The following is an 18,012-nucleotide window of genomic DNA, read 5'->3' on the forward strand; positions in this document are numbered from 1 at the left end:
GCAGTGTGCAAGTCATGGCATCCTAACCCTGTCCTCTTCCACAACCATGTCAACTTCAAGCTCCCATGCAGCACTCTTCCTCATTACAATTTTTTGTGTAATTTATCTTGGAATAATTGGAAGGACATATTCACACTGATATTGAGTAGTTGCAGAATTTTCTCTGTTTTCTTGTTAGCTCAAATTAATTATTATTAGATGGAATTTAAAACAAGGTCACAAAGTAATCCTATTTAAATTATCCCAGTTTTTCTCCCTTTCTACTTTTGACCCCATATTATTTTATTTTTTAAAGATTTTATTTATTTTTAGAGAGAGGGGAAGGGAGGGAGAAAGGGAGAGAAACATTATGTGTGAGAGATACACTGATTGGTTACTTCCCACACACCCCCTGCCCCGCCCCCCCCCCCCCCCCCCCCCCACCAAGGACCTGGCCTGCAACCCAGGACCAGTGCCTGACTGGGAATTGAACCTGCAGCCTTTTGGTTTGCAGGCTGACAGTCCATTGGGCCACACCAGCCAGGACATGACCCCTATTATTTTAAAATGCCTACTGTATTCACAGTAATTCCCGTGGTAGGGGCAGTTCAGAATCCATTAATATGTAGTTAGATATTGTATAATTCATCGACAGGGAAGACTTTTATTTTTCCAATTTGAATAGTGGCATTTCTGGTAACTCATTTGAAAATACTGGTTATTCCATGGCTTTTTCATCTAACTATTCTGAATTAGGCCAGAGAAAAGACTGCTTGGATTAAGGTTTATTAATACTGTTAATACCACCTTTTGAGGTTAGTGTTATTGGATATCAAGTTATGACCCTTGTGATACTTCCTGGTGAATATTTTGTTCTAGAAATGCCATTTTGGCACAGAGGGTTGAAGAAGACATGGATATGATGATGAGGCTGACGAAGTAGGAGGCTGTGATTGTAAGCTGAACCACTATGATGGCTGTCAACAGTCTTAGAGAGGGGACAGGGATGGGGATAGACTGGAGAGATTGGCCTAAAGCAGCAAAATCAAAAGGAATCATACTGAAGGGCACCAGGCATGCGTTTATGTGTGAGCGCTTCCCAGTGCAGGTAGGCAATACCTGGCGCCGGTGAAGGCAGGGCAAAGTACTGGCTGGAGCAGTACCCAGAGGGGAGCTGAGCAGCACCGGGGAAGGCTGGGCCTGGCTTCTACAGACAGAAGCAGGCAGCCCTAACCAGCGTAGTTGGTTGGAGTAACGTCCCATGGACCAAAAGGTTGCAGGTTTGATCCCTGGTCTGGCTGTGGGTTCCGATTCCTGGTTGGGGTGTGTAAGGGAGGCAACCAATTGATGTTTCTCCCTCGCCTCAGAGTTTCTCCCCCACACCCCCTTCCTTCTCTAAAAGCAATGAAAAAATGTCCTTGGGTGAGGATTTAAAAAAAAGAAACAAGACAAAAGCACGCAGGTCCCTGCACCAGAAAGCCAGGGAAGGGGCCCGGGTGACGGCTCGGTCTGGCCACTGCCTTGGCCGTCAGCATGGCATCTGGGAATGGAATCTCAAAACACAGGTGGAGTGGCTGAGACAAAGGACTGGCACTTTTGAAAAGAGGAGGGAGTGGGTGGTTTGGAGAGTGAGAAGGAACATTTTGATAGTAAGTTGCTGGGGTGAAGAACAAAAAAACTAGATCCTGATGCTTCTGTTTTAGAGCCCAGGAATAGGGGTCATTCTCTTTGACTCCCAGAGGTGGCTTTTGGGAAGAGGGTTTTATAACCCCATTACTTTTTAGGGTGACTGTGACTATCCAATTAGAACAGCCTCTTGCATTCCAGACTGTAACCTTAGTTATGGGGAAAGCACAGAAATTCTTGAGTTTGGTAGAGTATATATGGTCTATGTCCTGTAAGACTTAAAATTCCTACCCTATAATCATTTCAGAGTGATTGTTAAATTTGGCTTGCTGGAGGGAAGTTTTTCTCCCCCATCATGTATAAACTTCTCATTTTAAGTGATTTACTTCTTAGGTCAAATGTATGTCTACTGATTTTTATAACTTTTCCCCTACCATTTTATCACATATTACTAAAAGGCATTTATTTCAGCAAATGTATTAAGTATATGCTTTGTGTAAAGCACTTGACTGGATACAGAGATGGAGTCAAAAAGTCTAGACAAGGCCCCTCTCCTTGCATATATAATGTTTAGAATGCATGATAAATATTACAAAAGAGTGCAAACAAAATGCGACAAGGGAAGAAGTTACAGTTAACTAAGGAGAGTGAAGGAGGAGGTGAAAATTGAGCATAACTAACCTTGGAGGTTGATTAAGACTTCAGTCAGAGGTGGGAGCAAGGGGCACTTGGCAGTTCGGGGGAGCAGGAGGCCTGGGAGGTGAGGTGGTGCCGGGCTGGGGTCCAGGAGACCGGAGGGCCTGGGTCTGTGTGCGCAGAGGTTCCCTGGGCCATGGGGCTGACAGGGTCCTTGCTCAGCGCTCTACCTACACACATCATGGGGTGAAAAGTACATTTTCTTCTAACTCCTGACCCAAGGGATGCTGTTACAACGCAAGTGCCACAGCTTCTCGCAGTGTCCACAACTCCAGAGGCTGGGCCGCCGGAGGTGCCGTGGTTGCCCTGTGTGCGTTTGTCTTGTCTTCTAAGACTGCACAGTCCTCCCTAGTGCAGCCGAGGGCGTCACTGCCTGATGGATGACACCTTCCCCTCAGAGGTGATTCATTCTTCTTTTCTGTTCTAGGAGATGCTAATAGACAAATTAGTGAATACAAGTTTAAGCTTTCAAAAGCAGAACAGGATATAACCACGTTGGAACAAAGTGTAAGTACTTCTCATGGTAGCAAGCGATTTAAATTCCCTTAAGGCACATCTGCTTCCTCCATCTAAGTGGCCAAAAAGTGAGTGCCTAGGCTTCTTTGGGCTGCCTTTACCCTTGGGCCTCCAGAACAGCTCTGCATCAAAGTGAAAAGGCCAGCAGAGAACAGCTGGCAGGGACACATAGCTATTTCATGAGAATTCAGGAAGATCGTAGTTCATTACAAAATGCTTATTGTACATTTCAAAATATCTAAAAGCTTTTCTATTCAGTGAGTCTCCTCCTGCAATGTTACTTTGGCACTTACACAATATGGTTGTCACAAAACTTAACATGGGAAATTGGCCTTATAGCGACTCTATAGCTGTAATCCTTTGGGGACATGGCTTGATTTATAAATAGCAGTGGGGTTCTGAGAGGACCTATGACTCTCCGTAAGGGGACTTGTTAGTGTTATATTCCTTGGGATTTTAATGACACTGTATTTCCATCTCGGCCACAAAAAAGTGATGGCTGCTAGCACACAATGCCAGAGGCTTGTGTTCTTCTGTTTGCAGATCGGCCGGCTTGAGGGACAGGTGCTGAGGTACAAAACTGCTGCTGAGAACGCTGAGAGAGTAGAAGACGGACTGAAGGCAGAGAAGAGAAAACTGCAGCGCGAGGTGCTTGTTTTACCAGGCTGCCTGGGCAGCATTCCTAGAAAGAAATGCTCCTTTGGAAATAAGTACTTTGTTACATAAGGAACTTAGTGCGGTCGGGTCATATGGACACAGCAGTGGGGTCACTCATTGGTGTTAGTTTTCAACCTACACAGTGACTGCCACTTGCTTTCATGTTTTGGTGAGTTAGATAATAAAAAAAGGGATAATTTTTAGTTTTGAGGATCAGGTCTATTTTCCCCACTTCTGTGGGTCCTGTGACTAGTGCTCAGCATCGTTGTTTTACCCCAGTGGCTGACGAAGCCACCACAATTAGCAGTCTGTCCACTTCCCAGAAAGTTGAAAATAAAGTAGCACTCTGCTTTGCCTCTGACCCTGTGACGTGACCGAGTTCTCCCTGTCTCCAGTTACGAACAGCACTGGACAAGATCGAGGAGATGGAGATGACCAACAGCCATCTGGCCAAGCGGCTGGAGAAGATGAAGGCCAACAGGACAGCACTTCTGGCCCAGCAGTAGGGAGGCTGCCCCTCCTTGCGCTGCTCCTGAGGCCCCGCCCAGAGGGACTGGCTTCTGGCCGTCGACAAACCCCTCTCAGTACTGTTTGAGTTTTGTCATTAATGTAGCCACCTTTGTATTTTATAATTTATGAGAGAATGAAATAGGTTTGAATCTTCATGAATGAACATTTTGGATTTTGTTTGTAGTTTAATTCTAGACTAAGAACTGGTCCATGCTGGGTTTTTTATCCCCATGACTTTAGAATCAAGTTTACTCATCGTCTCCCCAAGCTGCCTCAGCGCCTGGGCACTCGGAGGCCTTGGCCCGGGTTCGGAGGACAGCGATTCTGGGAGTGCTCACTGAGCTGCGTGCTGGAGACCTCAGAGACCACACAAGTGCCTTCTCCACAGTGCGATGCAGCCTCCAGTGATCTCCGGCGGTCACAGACGTTACCCTTAATATCAGATAGCATTTATATTTTAGTGAAGAAACAAGTTCACAGGTGGGGAATATATGTGTCACTAAAATTTATATGTTTGGAGGAAAAAGCCTTTTTTTGTAAAATATTTAAATTTATATAAGAAAATGTTAGAAAAAGATATGCTTTATTGCATGGGGCAGGGGAAGTCCAAGGCCTACTACTCTTAAAGGAAGAGTAGGGTACTTAGTCTTCAACATCAACTGTGCTGTATCTTTTAAAGTATTTCATCTGCTGCTGCTTTGTGGAATGAAACCTCAGATAAGCCCAAACGGGGGGTGGGGGGGGGGGACAGGGCAGGCAAGTGGGGCATATGCCTGAAGATTCCATTAAACACACCCTTTTGCTGACCACAATTGGCCTCTGACACATTCATTCTGTGAGAGGAGCCTTTAAAACAAACCACGGCAACCATGCCTTATTAGCCCCTCTTCTTTTCTCTCCTTCCTAAGGCAAACCCTGGAATATAGACATTTTATTTGAAGAACTTTACTTTCATCTTTAAAGGTACCCAGTTCAAGAGGTTTCTATCATCGAGTGTAGTCATTTTGTAGGATTTGTGATTCTCTTTTGCTCTCAGAATCAAGGTGGTTTTATGGAATGATTATTGTACCCAGTGTGGGGAAAGTCCAGTAAATCAAGGCCACATGAGAATAAAGTTAGACCTGAAACTAGATAATAAAGGTAACTCAAATGTGAATAAATTATTCTGTTGTTTAGAATAATAAGCCCTTTGTTTTTAACATAGAAACCAATCTTTTGAACTAAGATGATTTGCCAGTGGCGGGGCCGGGGGAGGCTGGCGCTTGCTAGTTGGAGGCGGGTAATATACGGAATTCAGGTTGAGCCTAGAATCCCACAGCTGCAACCAGCAGTGTGGTCCAGCTCACGTGGCCTTGGAAGCCCCGCCTTCTCTGCACCTGTGGCCACTCGGCTTGTGTCCCTCCCAGGCTTGTGGGATCTCACCTCTAAGACTCCCCTGGTCTGTTGTTTTAAAATTCTAAGTGTTAGAACCCGGTTCTTGCCCCTTCAGTAACACAACAACCAGACCTCTCTGCCTGCTGACCCCGCCTTTCCACGTGGAGTGGCTCCACTTCTTCAGGTAGTTTTCTATTCTTTCCAATGGAGCTTTGTTCATTGAGTCTTGTAGTCTGGGTTTTACCTCAAAAATATAGGAGTTCTTCCTTCCTGGGCTAACCGCACATTTCTATTTATGCAGGTTAATATTAAAGTAGCTTATTTTAATGGCACTTAGAGTTTAAATCTGAATTTTTACATCATCTTTCAAACAAGAATACCTAGCACTTTGATTAACTTAAGCTGGTAGTAGTCATAGCCATTAGCACAGCAGCCTACCTTAAAAACTCATAGTTACAGACTGGATAAGGACTATTTTCTTATCTCAGGTCTTTTTAAAAATTCAGAATCAATTATTTTCCGGTTATTGAAAGTACTCCTAGGGTCTCAATTCACCTTTCCCCACAGGCAGCGTCATCAGAGCCTCTTCTAAGTTCAGAATCTCTTTTAAAAGGCACCTGAACCAACACTATCTATCACCTGATATTATAAATTTAACAGAACACAGGAAGAATTATCTGTGAAATCTTCAAGGGCTTGTTAGAATTCTCATCAGAAGCCCAGGGGGCTTTCAAGTTACTTCTGAGACTCTTCAACACTATTGGGTATATACGAGGTGAAAATCAGTTTAGAAAAACTTTCAAGTGTAATGAAATTAAGAAGTCATGTTAGGACATACCTGACAATTTATTTATAGTCAATCCACCCATATAGCCAATCTGGCTACTAGCCAGAAGGCAAATGTGAGTCTTCAGCCTTAAGACCTACCACAGCAGGACACGAAGGGTGAACAGCACACTCAAGAGTCCTTCCGTGACCCTCGTTAACACCTCTCAAAGACTTTGTATAGGTCGGGAAGGTTGGCAAGCTGCAAGACAGTTCCGTCTTCTGTGAAATGTTTGGGAGGCAGGAGGTGGGAGCGGAAGGCTTTATAGACGACGTGCTCCACGGTCCACTTCCAAGGGTGCGGAGTGGAGCCAGGGCCTCCACTCTGGAAAAGACACAGCAGATGTCGTAAGCCTCCCCGTTTGCATCCCAGCATACGCTGCCTTCCTGGCTGACGTGCACTGGGCTGGGACAGTCTTGGTATCTTAAATGGGCTGTTACCTAATGCTTGGGAAGCATCTAAGCCAGTCCCTGAGGGGTCCTATGGGGCTGAACACGAGAGACGAGGTGGAGGAAATAAAGAAGCCACAGCTCTCATGAGACTTGCTCCCCTGGACCGTTTCCATTCAGGGAGAACGGGATACTGGGGTAGGATCTAACATAATGTCTGATCCTGACTATGATGTTTGGGTAGCAATAGTAGGAAGTAAATTTTTAATTGCTATATTTGGGGGTCTAAATGTAGCCCCATTTTCCTAAAAGCACCACAGGTAAGAAAGGAAGAAGAAAAATAACTGTTTCACGTACAAAAAAAATGTTCTTTCTCATCCATCCTTTGCTTGAAGTAAATTCTTCCAGTCAAATGAAATACTCTGAGCAGAGTTTGGTGCGTGTGCTACCTTACCTCCTTCCCTGGAATGCGATGTTCCCTAGGGGCTTTGGCCCATAGGACCTAGGGCTGAATCTCTGCCCCAACACCTGCAGGCTCTGGGCGCCCTTGAGCATGCCAGCTGCCCCTTACTTCCCGCCCCTATGAAACTGGAGCACATCTCTTCACCTCAGAGGATGACCGCAGTAGTCACCGAGGCTGGCCATGCACGGGAAGTTGCTGCCCTTTGATTCTTCAGTCCCTACCACCACCACCCACCCAGTGCCTCTGAAATAACTTGTTTGAAAAGCACTGTCATCGGGCTGGGAAAAGTGACACAGAAACATGAAGAACCCAGGCCCTTTTTATGTCAAGCTGTCCTTCTGTAAGAAGGGCTGGGGGTCTGACCCCCCCCCCGCCCCCCGGCAAGGCAGCGGTCCAGTGAGGAGTAAGGCAACAGCTAAAAGAGCCTGGGGAGACCGGTCCAGAACCTGAAGACCCTGGCCACACCTACGGACGTACAACAGCTTGCCCTGGACAATCTGACTCAACCTCCCGTCTCCCACTGTGATGGCTGGTGACCGTACATCAATATCACTCGGGAAGTACCTTCTAAACCAGCAGCAGAAAGTAAAACTCATGAATAAAAGCTGACCATTGTGTTCTTGTGTGCAGTGAGATCCTAGGAATTTAGAGATGGGGGCGCATCCCAGGCCCGGGGGGCCCCAGCATCACTATGGTACCTGCTGGCCTGACAGGGTCGACTCCTCGGATACATACTGCTTCCGGACGGCGTAAAACATGGCACATTCTTTACTGAGGCTTTCAAAACACTCCTTTTCTTCGTCCCAGTTCACCTGGTCCAAAGAGAATTCAATACCTCAATAGAGGTATGTGCTTTAAACACCGTTCACTGCTAAATGGAGGTCACAGGCGACTGTAAAACTAAATGACTTCTTAAGGGATTGAAGCTGTAAACTGGAACTGCTGAATATTGCTGGGGGGTAGACGGGGACGAGATGGGGCCTTTAGCTATTTTACCCTGTTCATTATCATTCCCAGTGCAGGGGGCGCCCTGTGCCTTCTGCCCCAGCACGTACTCTCGTGCCCTCATACTCAACAGTGGCTTGATCACTTGCCTCAGTGGCTAGTCGAAGAATGAAGATCGGCAGACCCTCTAAAGGGGGCACGTAGTTGTCGATCAGAAGGGGCAATCCAATCAGGTTCCCTTCCTGCTTGTGGAAAAGAAGGTCAGGACAGGGGGACAAGAAATAGTGTTATTACAGTTTAATTGAAACAAATTCCATTTCCCCAGAGCTTCCTCCACGTCTTGTCCTCACACCTGTCATTCTGGTGACCAAGTGCTTGACTGGGCTGGGCACTGGGGGCAGGAGAGCTAAGCACCTAAAGAGCCTTCCGTCCTGACGTGCAGCAGAACGCCTTTTCTTTGGGTCTCCCAGAGAGCAGAGCAAAAGGGAAGCCCCACAGATCAAGGCGTAAGAAGAAGAAACAGAGCACAGGGCTCATTCCCTGGCCTGCAGGGACTGTGGGACTCGGCCTCCCTCGTGTCAAGGCCCTTCCCCCTGGGGACAGGAATGGGCGTGAATGGATGATAAAATTGTTGTGTAGCCTAGAAATGCCAATGCCAAGTCTCATCGTGATTTTGGACTAACTACAGAGCTTGACTCTTATCTGAAGACTACAACTGAGGGGTAAAAATGGCAGCACACACCTCATCGATTTCCAAAGAGAAGTAGTCTGCAAGCATCTCAGTCTTCTTTTTCAGGAACTCAACAATGTATTCTGCAAGTCCTTCTTTGGGACCATCTTCCTCCGTCCAGCCGCTCTCAGGACTATCTAAAGCGAGCATGGCCAGGTCGAAGAGTGGCGCTGGCTCCTGGGGAAGAGCAGCAGCAACACTGAGGAGCAGGCGCGGACACACCCAACTGGGGCCCGGGTTACCACCAAACCGCCACAAGGGCCACAAAACCATGACCACAACAGGAGGCGAGAGCCCACAAATCTAACACTCAGTCCCAAAGAAAACTGAAAAGTCACAGTGAAACCTTCTGACAAACCTCTAACCAGACTGATCAAGTTAAAAAGAGAAGATATAAATTATCACTATCAGGAATAAGAAAGGTTCTATCAGTACACACCTATACCCATCAAAAGAATAAATAGGAACTTCATGTCAATAAATTTAAAAAATGGACAAGTTCCTTGAAAGAAACAAAGTATCAGGGCTCACTCAAGAAGAAAACGATAACCTGAATAGCTCTATATACATGAAAGAAATTGAATTTTTAGTTAAAAACCTTCCTGTGAGGAATCTCCAGGACCAGATGGCTTCACTGGTGAATTCTACCAAACACTTAAGGAATAAACACCAATTCTACACCAACTCACAGAAGATGGAAAAGGAGGGGATACTTCCAAACTCACTCTGTGACCCCAGATTACCCTGATACCAAAACCAGACAAAGGCGATACAAGAAAACGGCAACCCGTATCATTCATGAACAGATATGTAAGAATTATAAACAAAATTTCAAGAAGTCAATCCCAGTAATATATAAGAAGGATAATACATCGTGTACAAGCAGGGTTCATCCCAGGAATGAAAGACTAGTTTAATATATGAAAATCAATATATTTCACTACAGTTCTCTTTAACAAATACAGAAAAAGCATTTGAACAAAACTCAACACCCATTCCTGAATAAAAAACTAAGCAAACAAAGAATAGAAGGGAACTTCCTCAACCTCATAAGGGGCATCTACAAAAAATCTACCTATGGCAGAGAGCATAGTTAATGGTGAGAGACTGAATGCTTTCTCCCTGAGATCGGAAACGAGAAGGATTTTCATTCTACCACTTCTATTAAACACTGTTCTAGCCCATGTAATCAAGCAAGAGAAAGAAAAAGATGCATCCAAATTGGACAGGAAGGAATTCACAGATCGTCTACAGGGTCTGGCAGAGGTTAGGCCTGCTTGAGTGTGGTTGGTAGGGTAATAATGTGGGTGTAATAATTTATAGTTTTAATTTGAACATTTCAGCTAAAATGTCATATTGTGTGCTTGAAAGTGATATTGTTAATGTTTCAGAATTACATGATTATGATTTGGTAATAAAAGATTTTGTAATAAAAAGGGGTGTTATTTGTACAGGACACTGTATTTATAAAACCTGATTGGAATCCATAAAAAAGTTACCACGATTAATGAGTTTGATAAGATTACAGGATATAAGATGAACGTACGAAAGCGCTTGTATTTCTAAATACAGCAAAAAAAAAAAAATTGGAATTTAAAAAAAATGCCATTTACAGTAACATTAAAAGATGTGAAATAAAGGATTATCTAAAAAAGATATTCTCCACAAACTGATCTATAGATTCAACACAATCCCAAAAAAAATTCCAGAAGGCTTTTTTTATAGACTGTGTCACATATAAAAAGACATGAAACGACATAGATGTGTAGTGTGATTTTTTAACTCTAAATTAGGCAATAAAAAAGTTTTAGAAGAAATGGACTAAAATTGTTGGTTGGGGTTGTGTTTAGGTCATGGGCTCTAGAGAACGTTTATTTCTATTTTTATCTCTTTCCAAGTTCTTAAGTAGATATATTAATTTCTATAATAATAATAAACATTTGTTTAAGTTGGCTACTAAAAGGCTATTCTTTGTAAAAAAAAAAAACTATTACAATTAAAGATATTGCCATATGCAAAATGTGTAACAGGAACTATTCTTAAAAAAAACAAAACCTAAGCATCTTTAGAGAAATTTACATTACAAATAAGATATTAGGGTAAAGCTATTATTTTCAGAAATGACCAGTTGTTGAAGTTTCAGGAATGAGAAACAGAAAAACAACTTACCGATAACCTCAGAACACCAAAATTCGCAAAATCATATATGAGTATCTGGTAGAACAGTTCTTCGCTGAAAATAAAAATGAAGTGACTTTAAGGAAAAGCCAAATCCATGCTTGAGAGCCACGCAGTGGGGGCAAAGGAGAACTAACCCCTGAAACATGCCTAGGCCACATGTGGTTCTGCCCTGCCCGGGGGCCTTTTTAACCATCTTCCAAGATCTCCTTTTCCCCCAAAGAGCCAGGATTCCGGCGTGCGGTGGCCAGGGCCTTGGCCGGCTGGCCTCCACACACAGGTTCGAGCACTGAAACCAGGCCTGGCTTCTATCACTGTGTTGTCCCCTGCACCGGGTGCTGTCACAGGCAGTGAAATTTAAGGAATTTTTGTTTGCTTGCCCTTTCCCCACTTAGAAAGCATCCTATAAACTACTTTTTTTTTTAATAACTCACCATTAAAAATGATAGGGAATGTACAGAAGGGAGGGGGGCTTCCTAAATGCTCAGCGGACGTAGGGCGGTGTTAGGCCACACTAGTATACGGGTTAGGTTGGCAACATTCCAAATGCATCGTGAAGTATACAATGTATCAAACTATTTATAAGACTATAGAGTTGAAATCATTGGTATTCTGTAGATCTTAAAGCAATTTGAACCATGTAGGTCTTGTCTAAGGACTTCATTTCATTTTCTCAAAGTAGACAAAGCATCTGCTTGTGGGGAAACTGAGCATTACTGTGGGGAAACCAAGGCATGCAGTGAGTAACTGACTCATCCAAGGTCAGGGTTAGCTGAGGGGGAAAGGAAGGCGTTGGGTCTAGATGAAGCACTATGGGCTGGGTTCTCCCTGGGTCTCTACCCTCCCACTGGGAAACGATTCACATGTATTAAACAGCTGGAATTCTGGGACTGGCTAGATTTGTATCTATGAAATGAAGGAACCTGAACTCAGCTGTGATTTGGAGCCTTGGGACCAGGCACTTAGATATGCTGGGAAAGAAAATACAAGGTGAGTAGACTTCCCAACAAATCACTAAGAGCCGGGGTACTGCACAAGCCTGACAAGCTTCCCACAGCAAAGACAGCAGCACCGAAGGGAGCTGCACAGGAGGGTTGCCAAGCCCAGGGGATGAGTTCCCAATACCCAAGGAGGTATGTGCACCACCAGGAAGCTTCTGGACTGGGGCGGGTTCTAGGTCAGGGAGATCAAATCTCATGTGCAACTACAAGCGATGTATAGTGGCTGCCCCATTCACAGGGCCAGCCCACACTGTGAGGCCACAGCAGGTCCAGTGGGAAAGAATCCCACTTAGTGGACGAGTGATGTCCAGGAGATGGAAGGTGGCAGCCCCTCCCATCTTCGCTGCTGATTTGAGAATATACTTAATAAAGGTTCTACCAGGGGCGTCCAAGCCGCGGCCCACAGCCCGCATGTGGCCCAGGATGGCTATGAATATGGCCCGACACAAAATCCTAAGTTTACTTAAAACCTTTTTTTTTTTTTTTGGCTCACCAGTTTTCGTTAGAGTTTGTGCATTTAATATGTGGGCCAAGACAATTCTTCTTCCAGTGTGGCCCAGAGACACCAAAAGGTTGGACACCCCTTTATCTAGACTCCACAGCAGCTCACCCACCAAGCGCCCTGGAAACAATCCATAGAAATGTTGCCGACTCAGCACTGAGCAAATGGCACTGCCGGGATTGCCCTCTCTCTGTCATCAACCCCCTGGCTTGTTTGGTGGCCTCAGAAAGCCTTCGCTACAATCCCAGAGCTGGAGGAAAGGAGCCATCAGGTCTGCCTTCTCTTGCATTGCCCGTCACGGCAGATGCCAGAACTCTCTCCCAGCACTAAGCTCTCAACACCTGGTTCGGGGCAGCCAACATTCATAGAGCACCAAGCACCTACCAAACACCAGGCTTCTCATGTCATTTCTTATCCTCACAAAGCCCTGCAAGTTGATCCCCATTTACAGACGAAAAGTCTGGGACGAAGTTCAGGAAACGAACTTGTCCACGATCACATCAATGGTCAGTGATTGAGCCTGGACTTGAAACCACGGCCCTCTGACCGCAGAGCCTGGGCCCCTTCCAGCCACGCCACACTGCGGCTTTCCCGGCGTTCTGTGCCTGAGCCCCGGGACCGTCCTCCCAGCAGCTCCGCTCTTCCACACGCTCGCTCACGCACCTCAGTTTGGTGGTGTTGAGGAGGTACAGCTTGGTCTGATGCTGTGCCAAGGCCCACTGAGGATTCACGCAGCCCACAAAGGAGTGGTTGTGCAGCATCTCCTGCAGAGCTGGAGAACAAAAGACAGGTAAGCTATGGCATCCCACCAGCACCTCTCGGCAGCCCAAAGCACCGAGCCCCAGAACTAGAGACAAATAAGCAATGATGCCCGAACTGAACCTCTTGCTGAAAAATGAGCACAAATGAGGCATGAAAAACATAACTAATTTTTCAAAATGCAACAAGGAATTGCCCAAATATTCAGGAATAATCAAAGACCGTGATCTAACACAAAACAAAATAATTGACACTAAAAGTCAAGATAGACTTAAGAACAGATCAGACGAAGTTGGCACGGTAATCAACTAGAAGGTCAATGTAAAGAAATTACCTGGAATGCAGCCCAGAGCGACAAAGAGGCGGGAAACAAGTGACACAAGATACCAAGCCTCAGCTCTACAAGGCCCTACAGAATCCACACCTGACACACAGACACACTGGGGGACACCAAAGAAAGATACTAAAAGCACTCAGAGACAAAAGAGAGGCTGTCCAGAAAGTAATAAAATATAAGACTCACAGCTGAATTTTCAACAGCAACAGCAGAAGCCAAACAATGAGAGAATAACACATTGAATGCACTGAAGAGAAATAATTGACTTCTAATTTTAAACCCACCAAAGAAACTTTCCAAAATAAGGATAAATTAGACAAAGCAAAACTCACGTTGCCACCCAAGGCAGATCTGACATAGATTTTATAAACATGATTTTGCATTTAAAATATTTGTGCACATGCATGTGTGTGTGTATATACATATTTTAATGAAAGATGTAATAATGTCACTGTAAAGGGGCCTGGGGGGAGGGGGGCAGGAGGCGAAAGGGCAGGGGTTTTGGGGACAGCAATGAGCCTGTGCGCCACAGTTTTACTCTACTTGTTTTAAGCTTAGGTATAATTCTTAGATTTAATTGTAGGCAGACTTTATGAGCTGTTCTTTGCAGATTGGCTTTTTTTATCTTAGGAAATTATTCCTAACTTGAAGGTAATTAAATATATGCTTTCTATCGTTACATAAGTTTCTGTAATACTCCCTGTTCCCCCCATAAAAAGAAGCTTATTTTCTTCACTTTTAGAATAAGTACTCCCCTCTGTTCCCACTGGAAACTCAATGTCTTTGCAGGATGTACTGCGTGGGTGGAAAATGATTATTTTAAAAGCTGGAGAACATCAAATAATCTTGAATAATGAGGCACTGGAGGAAAGAGAAAGCAGTGTAATCCACTAAAAAAGGGTCGGAGATTTTCCACACAGCTCTGTCATGGAACGCTCTGCCACAGCCACAGCTCCTGCAGTGCGGGCGCGCCAGCCAGTGCTGGTGGGGGCGGGGGCGGGGGCGGGCGGGCGCGGCTGTTCCTAAGCGCCAGGCCCCCAGAGCTGCTCTCAGCCCAGCAGCAGGTCCACCTAGAAGCCGGGCAGGGCTCTTCTAACCTGGGCTGCGTGAGGCTTTCAGGGCCCTTCACCGCCTCTCGTCAGGACCTGAAGGACCTGCATTTCATTCTTTCCTGAAATAGCCCCACAGCACTAGACATCTGTGGGCATGTCCCCAACCATCCAGCCAGCAGCAGAACAGGACAAAATGCTTCTGTGCTTCAAAGCCAAACCACGAGTTGGAGTTCACAACACAGGCCTTCGGTCTCCGCGTGCTTTCCGAGAAGCAGCAAGGAAAGCCAAACCTGAGGGCAGGGCGGCGGGTCCTGCAGCTCCTGACGGCCATTTGCAGGGTGGAAGCCCAGCACCCGCTGGACGACCGACAGCAGCCTCCGCTGCCAGCGCCTCTGGCTGTTGCCTGAGACGATGCAGAAGCCCTCCCAGCAGATCCCAGCCTGGGCCCTGCGGAAGTGGCCTCTAGCTTTGCTACACAGTGTCTTTCATCCTACTTTATGTTGCAGCCAGTTACACTTAGAGAACATGCCCCACAACACCAGGGCGCTTTAGGCAGGGGTCACGGGTCATTCAGCTCACTTTCGGCCTCGGGGCTTGGCATGGCACATTCTGTACCAAAAAGATTCCTGACAAACATCTGCTGAACTGACTTCACGTACCAAAGAAAGTGTTATCTGGTGACAAACAATATGAGCATGTACATTTAGACCTAGGGCTGTTCACCAAAGACCAAGAAAATAATATTGTGGGTAAAATGTTACGCACACGTTCACATTCAGATGACAGCAAATAACTTAGGACACTCCTTGCCCTCGTTAATTTACAGATTCAAAATTATGGAGCTGGCAGTAAGTAAATCCAGGCATTGCTAATCTGAGATGAGCCTAATTCCATGGACCGCCTGACTTTACACTGGGCCATAAATTAACCTCCTTTGTGGATGGAATGTGTGCCCACCAGGAATTGGTAAATCCACTGGACTTGAGTCGTCAGACTGAGTGTTCGCCTCTGACATCCTTTCAGAATAAAGACTGCACGGCTGCAGCTCCCAGGCTGCTCCTCTCAATCATTTCCTCACTCCTTCGGCAAACACCTACGGAATCCACGTGCCAGACACTCTGCCGCGCACCCAGGATAAGCAGCGAGCTCCAGAGACGTGATTCCTGCACAGACAACACCTGATGAAATCCCCACACCAGTGCGTGCAAGGAGAACGTCGTTGCAAGGACGGGATCTCTTACGCCTCTCCCGGGGCCAGGGCACAGCTCTGTCGGGGAGCAGCCAGGCTGCTGGTCTATCACCAAATCTGAGCCTCAGAGAAACCCCTGTAGAGCATTCATCTCGAAGCCAACCAGCTTTCCCTGCCATGGACTATGGATGGAAACCAAATGCCAGCGGACAGGACCCAAAGCAGAGGTCCCTCCCCTGGAACTGAGGCTGGAGGCTTACAAAGCACGTACATGGCATCCTAGGGGTTCATCACAAAAATCCAGCAGTGGCATCATTTTACAGAGCAGGAAAATGGTGCTCTCAAACGGTGAACAAATTTCCGACCGGCTATAGGTGTGGCTGGCAGGAGCTGCAGCAGGGTCCTTCCGGCTCCAGAGAAGTGCTCACCCCACCCGCCCATCACAGACAGCACCCCCATCACAGACAGCCACTCCCACCTCTGGAGGGCCCTACACAGGCGCAGTTACAGCAGCGCTCCCCCCCCCCCCTTCTGAGGGGTCAGAGCCGCAGTGCGCCCATCCTGCATGGGCAGGGCCGTGCGTCTAGTTCTGCCTCTAAATCTGGGCCAGCCTCCCGGGGCGCAGGCCATGCCACAACAGCCCGCCCCCAACAGGCACGCACCTGGGACGGGCCCCAGTCTGCCCTCTCCATCTTCTATTCCGTGTCCTCATCTTCAAAACAGAGAGAACAGCACCTCCTCCTTCCTCCTCACAAGACTATGCTCAAGTTAAATGAGATGACGTGCGTCCATATACAATTTTAGAAGATTTAAGAGTCACCATTTTAACCCCGGCAGTGGTCAAACTTGACGTGTGCTATTTTTATAATACACTGAAAATAGTTTGCACCTATTCAGAAATTTATTGAAATCATAACTTTAAATAGCCTGCTTTGCACAAGGGATACAAACCCTTAAAGAAAACTCTGTAAATTCCAAATCTGAGGGAGTCTGTCCATTAAAATTACTGTGAGGAAGACTGCTAAATAAATCAAGTAACAGCTCACCTTTCTTACATTATTTTAAATGGTGTTAAAGGCTCCCAGCTGGAAAGCCAGTAACAGAGGGAAACAGTAACTGGAGCAAGTCTTCATGGAAACCTAAACCAAAAGCCAAGTGGCAGCTACTTCCACAACTGGCAAGACCTCGGCCACAGGACGTTTTTACCCTTCCCCACAAGGGGAGACGCCCTATATTTTTCCCCACATGTCCAGCGTGCTAAGAAAAGAGCGCGAACGAGGAAAGGCAAATTGAGGCCTTCCTGAACTTGCCCAACCCAGGGGTGACTGGGAAAGAGAAAATGTAAGTGGCCACTGAGTCAGGGCAGCTGCTCTAGAAGGTTGTGCATTAGTGGGGAAGGTACTGAATGGCTCTTCACCACCCATTTCCTGTAAAAGTTAGTCATTCGTTTTAAGACACATTTTATAGCAGTGTTGAAATTTATACTAATCAAGAAATGTGTCACAGATGAAAATGGAAAAGCCACGGCTAGCCCGGCAGACTCGCATGCACGACTGCCACCGGGCCCGGAGCAATGCGGCCCGCCCTTGGGCGCCCTGCCTGCCCCATCAGGAGGGGGTGGAGCTGCTGTCAGGGGCCAGTCGCAGGCAGATGCCCCTCCCTGGGACAGTTCATCCCTGGAGGGTGCCCAGGCCCCTTTTATTCCCTAAAAGCATTAAGTTAGTTTTGAAGTAACAGGGACCAAAATGGAGTTGTGCACTCAGGTATTCTGGAAAGCTATTTCTGAGGAAGCTGATAATGGTTCATTACTTTGTCTTCAGGAATATAAAACTGTTGATTGACTCCTTACTGTGTAATAAGTGTTTTACTTATATTGCACCTCTAATCAACTCGATAATCTTCAAGGGTAAAATTAATCTCATTTTTCAGGTGAGGAAAAAAATGAGGCACAAAAAGGTCAGGTCAGGAGTCTGAGGTCACACAGAAATGAGAGTGGCGGGATGCGAACTCCGGGCCCTCAACACCTGTCACTTTCAGCTACGGCGCCGCAGGGGCAGAATTTTGTTTTAAGCTAAAAAAGAAACAGAAGGTTATTTAAATGACAGCTTTGTTCTGACTCCTACGGTTTAAAGAGAATACTGATTAATTCCCATTAAAACCAGAGATTGTTGTTCCCTTCTCTCCCAGCTGAGAACGGCCTGGGAGCTGCAGCCGCGCGGGCCCGGGGAGGCAGGCGGGCTTGCCGGGCACACTGCAGGGGCCATCCCAGCCTGCGTGTGCGCT

The 18,012-nt window shown here is 46.2% G+C and overlaps 2 protein-coding genes across 13 annotated transcripts in view; one reads left to right on the forward strand and one right to left on the reverse strand.

The window, feature by feature from the left end:
* Positions 1 to 5,144, forward strand: part of LRRFIP2 (LRR binding FLII interacting protein 2) — a 103,550-nt gene extending 98,406 nt beyond the window's left edge. For all 12 annotated transcript variants that reach the window (XM_054594879.1, XM_054594883.1, XM_054594881.1 and 9 more), the window contains 3 exons: positions 2,729 to 2,808; positions 3,361 to 3,465; positions 3,870 to 5,144. In XM_054594879.1, the coding sequence (XP_054450854.1) occupies positions 2,729 to 2,808; positions 3,361 to 3,465; positions 3,870 to 3,980 (296 nt within the window). In that variant the 3' untranslated portion in view covers positions 3,981 to 5,144. The remainder of the gene's footprint in view (positions 1 to 2,728; positions 2,809 to 3,360; positions 3,466 to 3,869) is intronic.
* Positions 5,145 to 6,250: 1,106 nt separating this feature from the next.
* Positions 6,251 to 18,012, reverse strand: part of MLH1 (mutL homolog 1) — a 33,141-nt gene continuing 21,379 nt past the window's right edge. The window contains exons 14-19 of the mRNA XM_054594878.1: positions 13,056 to 13,164; positions 10,881 to 10,944; positions 8,724 to 8,888; positions 8,131 to 8,223; positions 7,735 to 7,848; positions 6,251 to 6,508 (exon numbers count right to left, since the gene is read on the reverse strand). Of these exons, the coding sequence (XP_054450853.1) occupies positions 6,341 to 6,508; positions 7,735 to 7,848; positions 8,131 to 8,223; positions 8,724 to 8,888; positions 10,881 to 10,944; positions 13,056 to 13,164 (713 nt within the window). The 3' untranslated portion in view covers positions 6,251 to 6,340. The remainder of the gene's footprint in view (positions 6,509 to 7,734; positions 7,849 to 8,130; positions 8,224 to 8,723; positions 8,889 to 10,880; positions 10,945 to 13,055; positions 13,165 to 18,012) is intronic.

Source organism: Pteronotus mesoamericanus, unplaced genomic scaffold (genome assembly GCF_021234165.1).
Source record: "Pteronotus mesoamericanus isolate MK-2021 breed Mesoamerican mustached bat unplaced genomic scaffold, CSHL_Meso_final scaffold_54, whole genome shotgun sequence".
NCBI classification, from domain to species: Eukaryota; Metazoa; Chordata; class Mammalia; order Chiroptera; family Mormoopidae; genus Pteronotus; species Pteronotus mesoamericanus.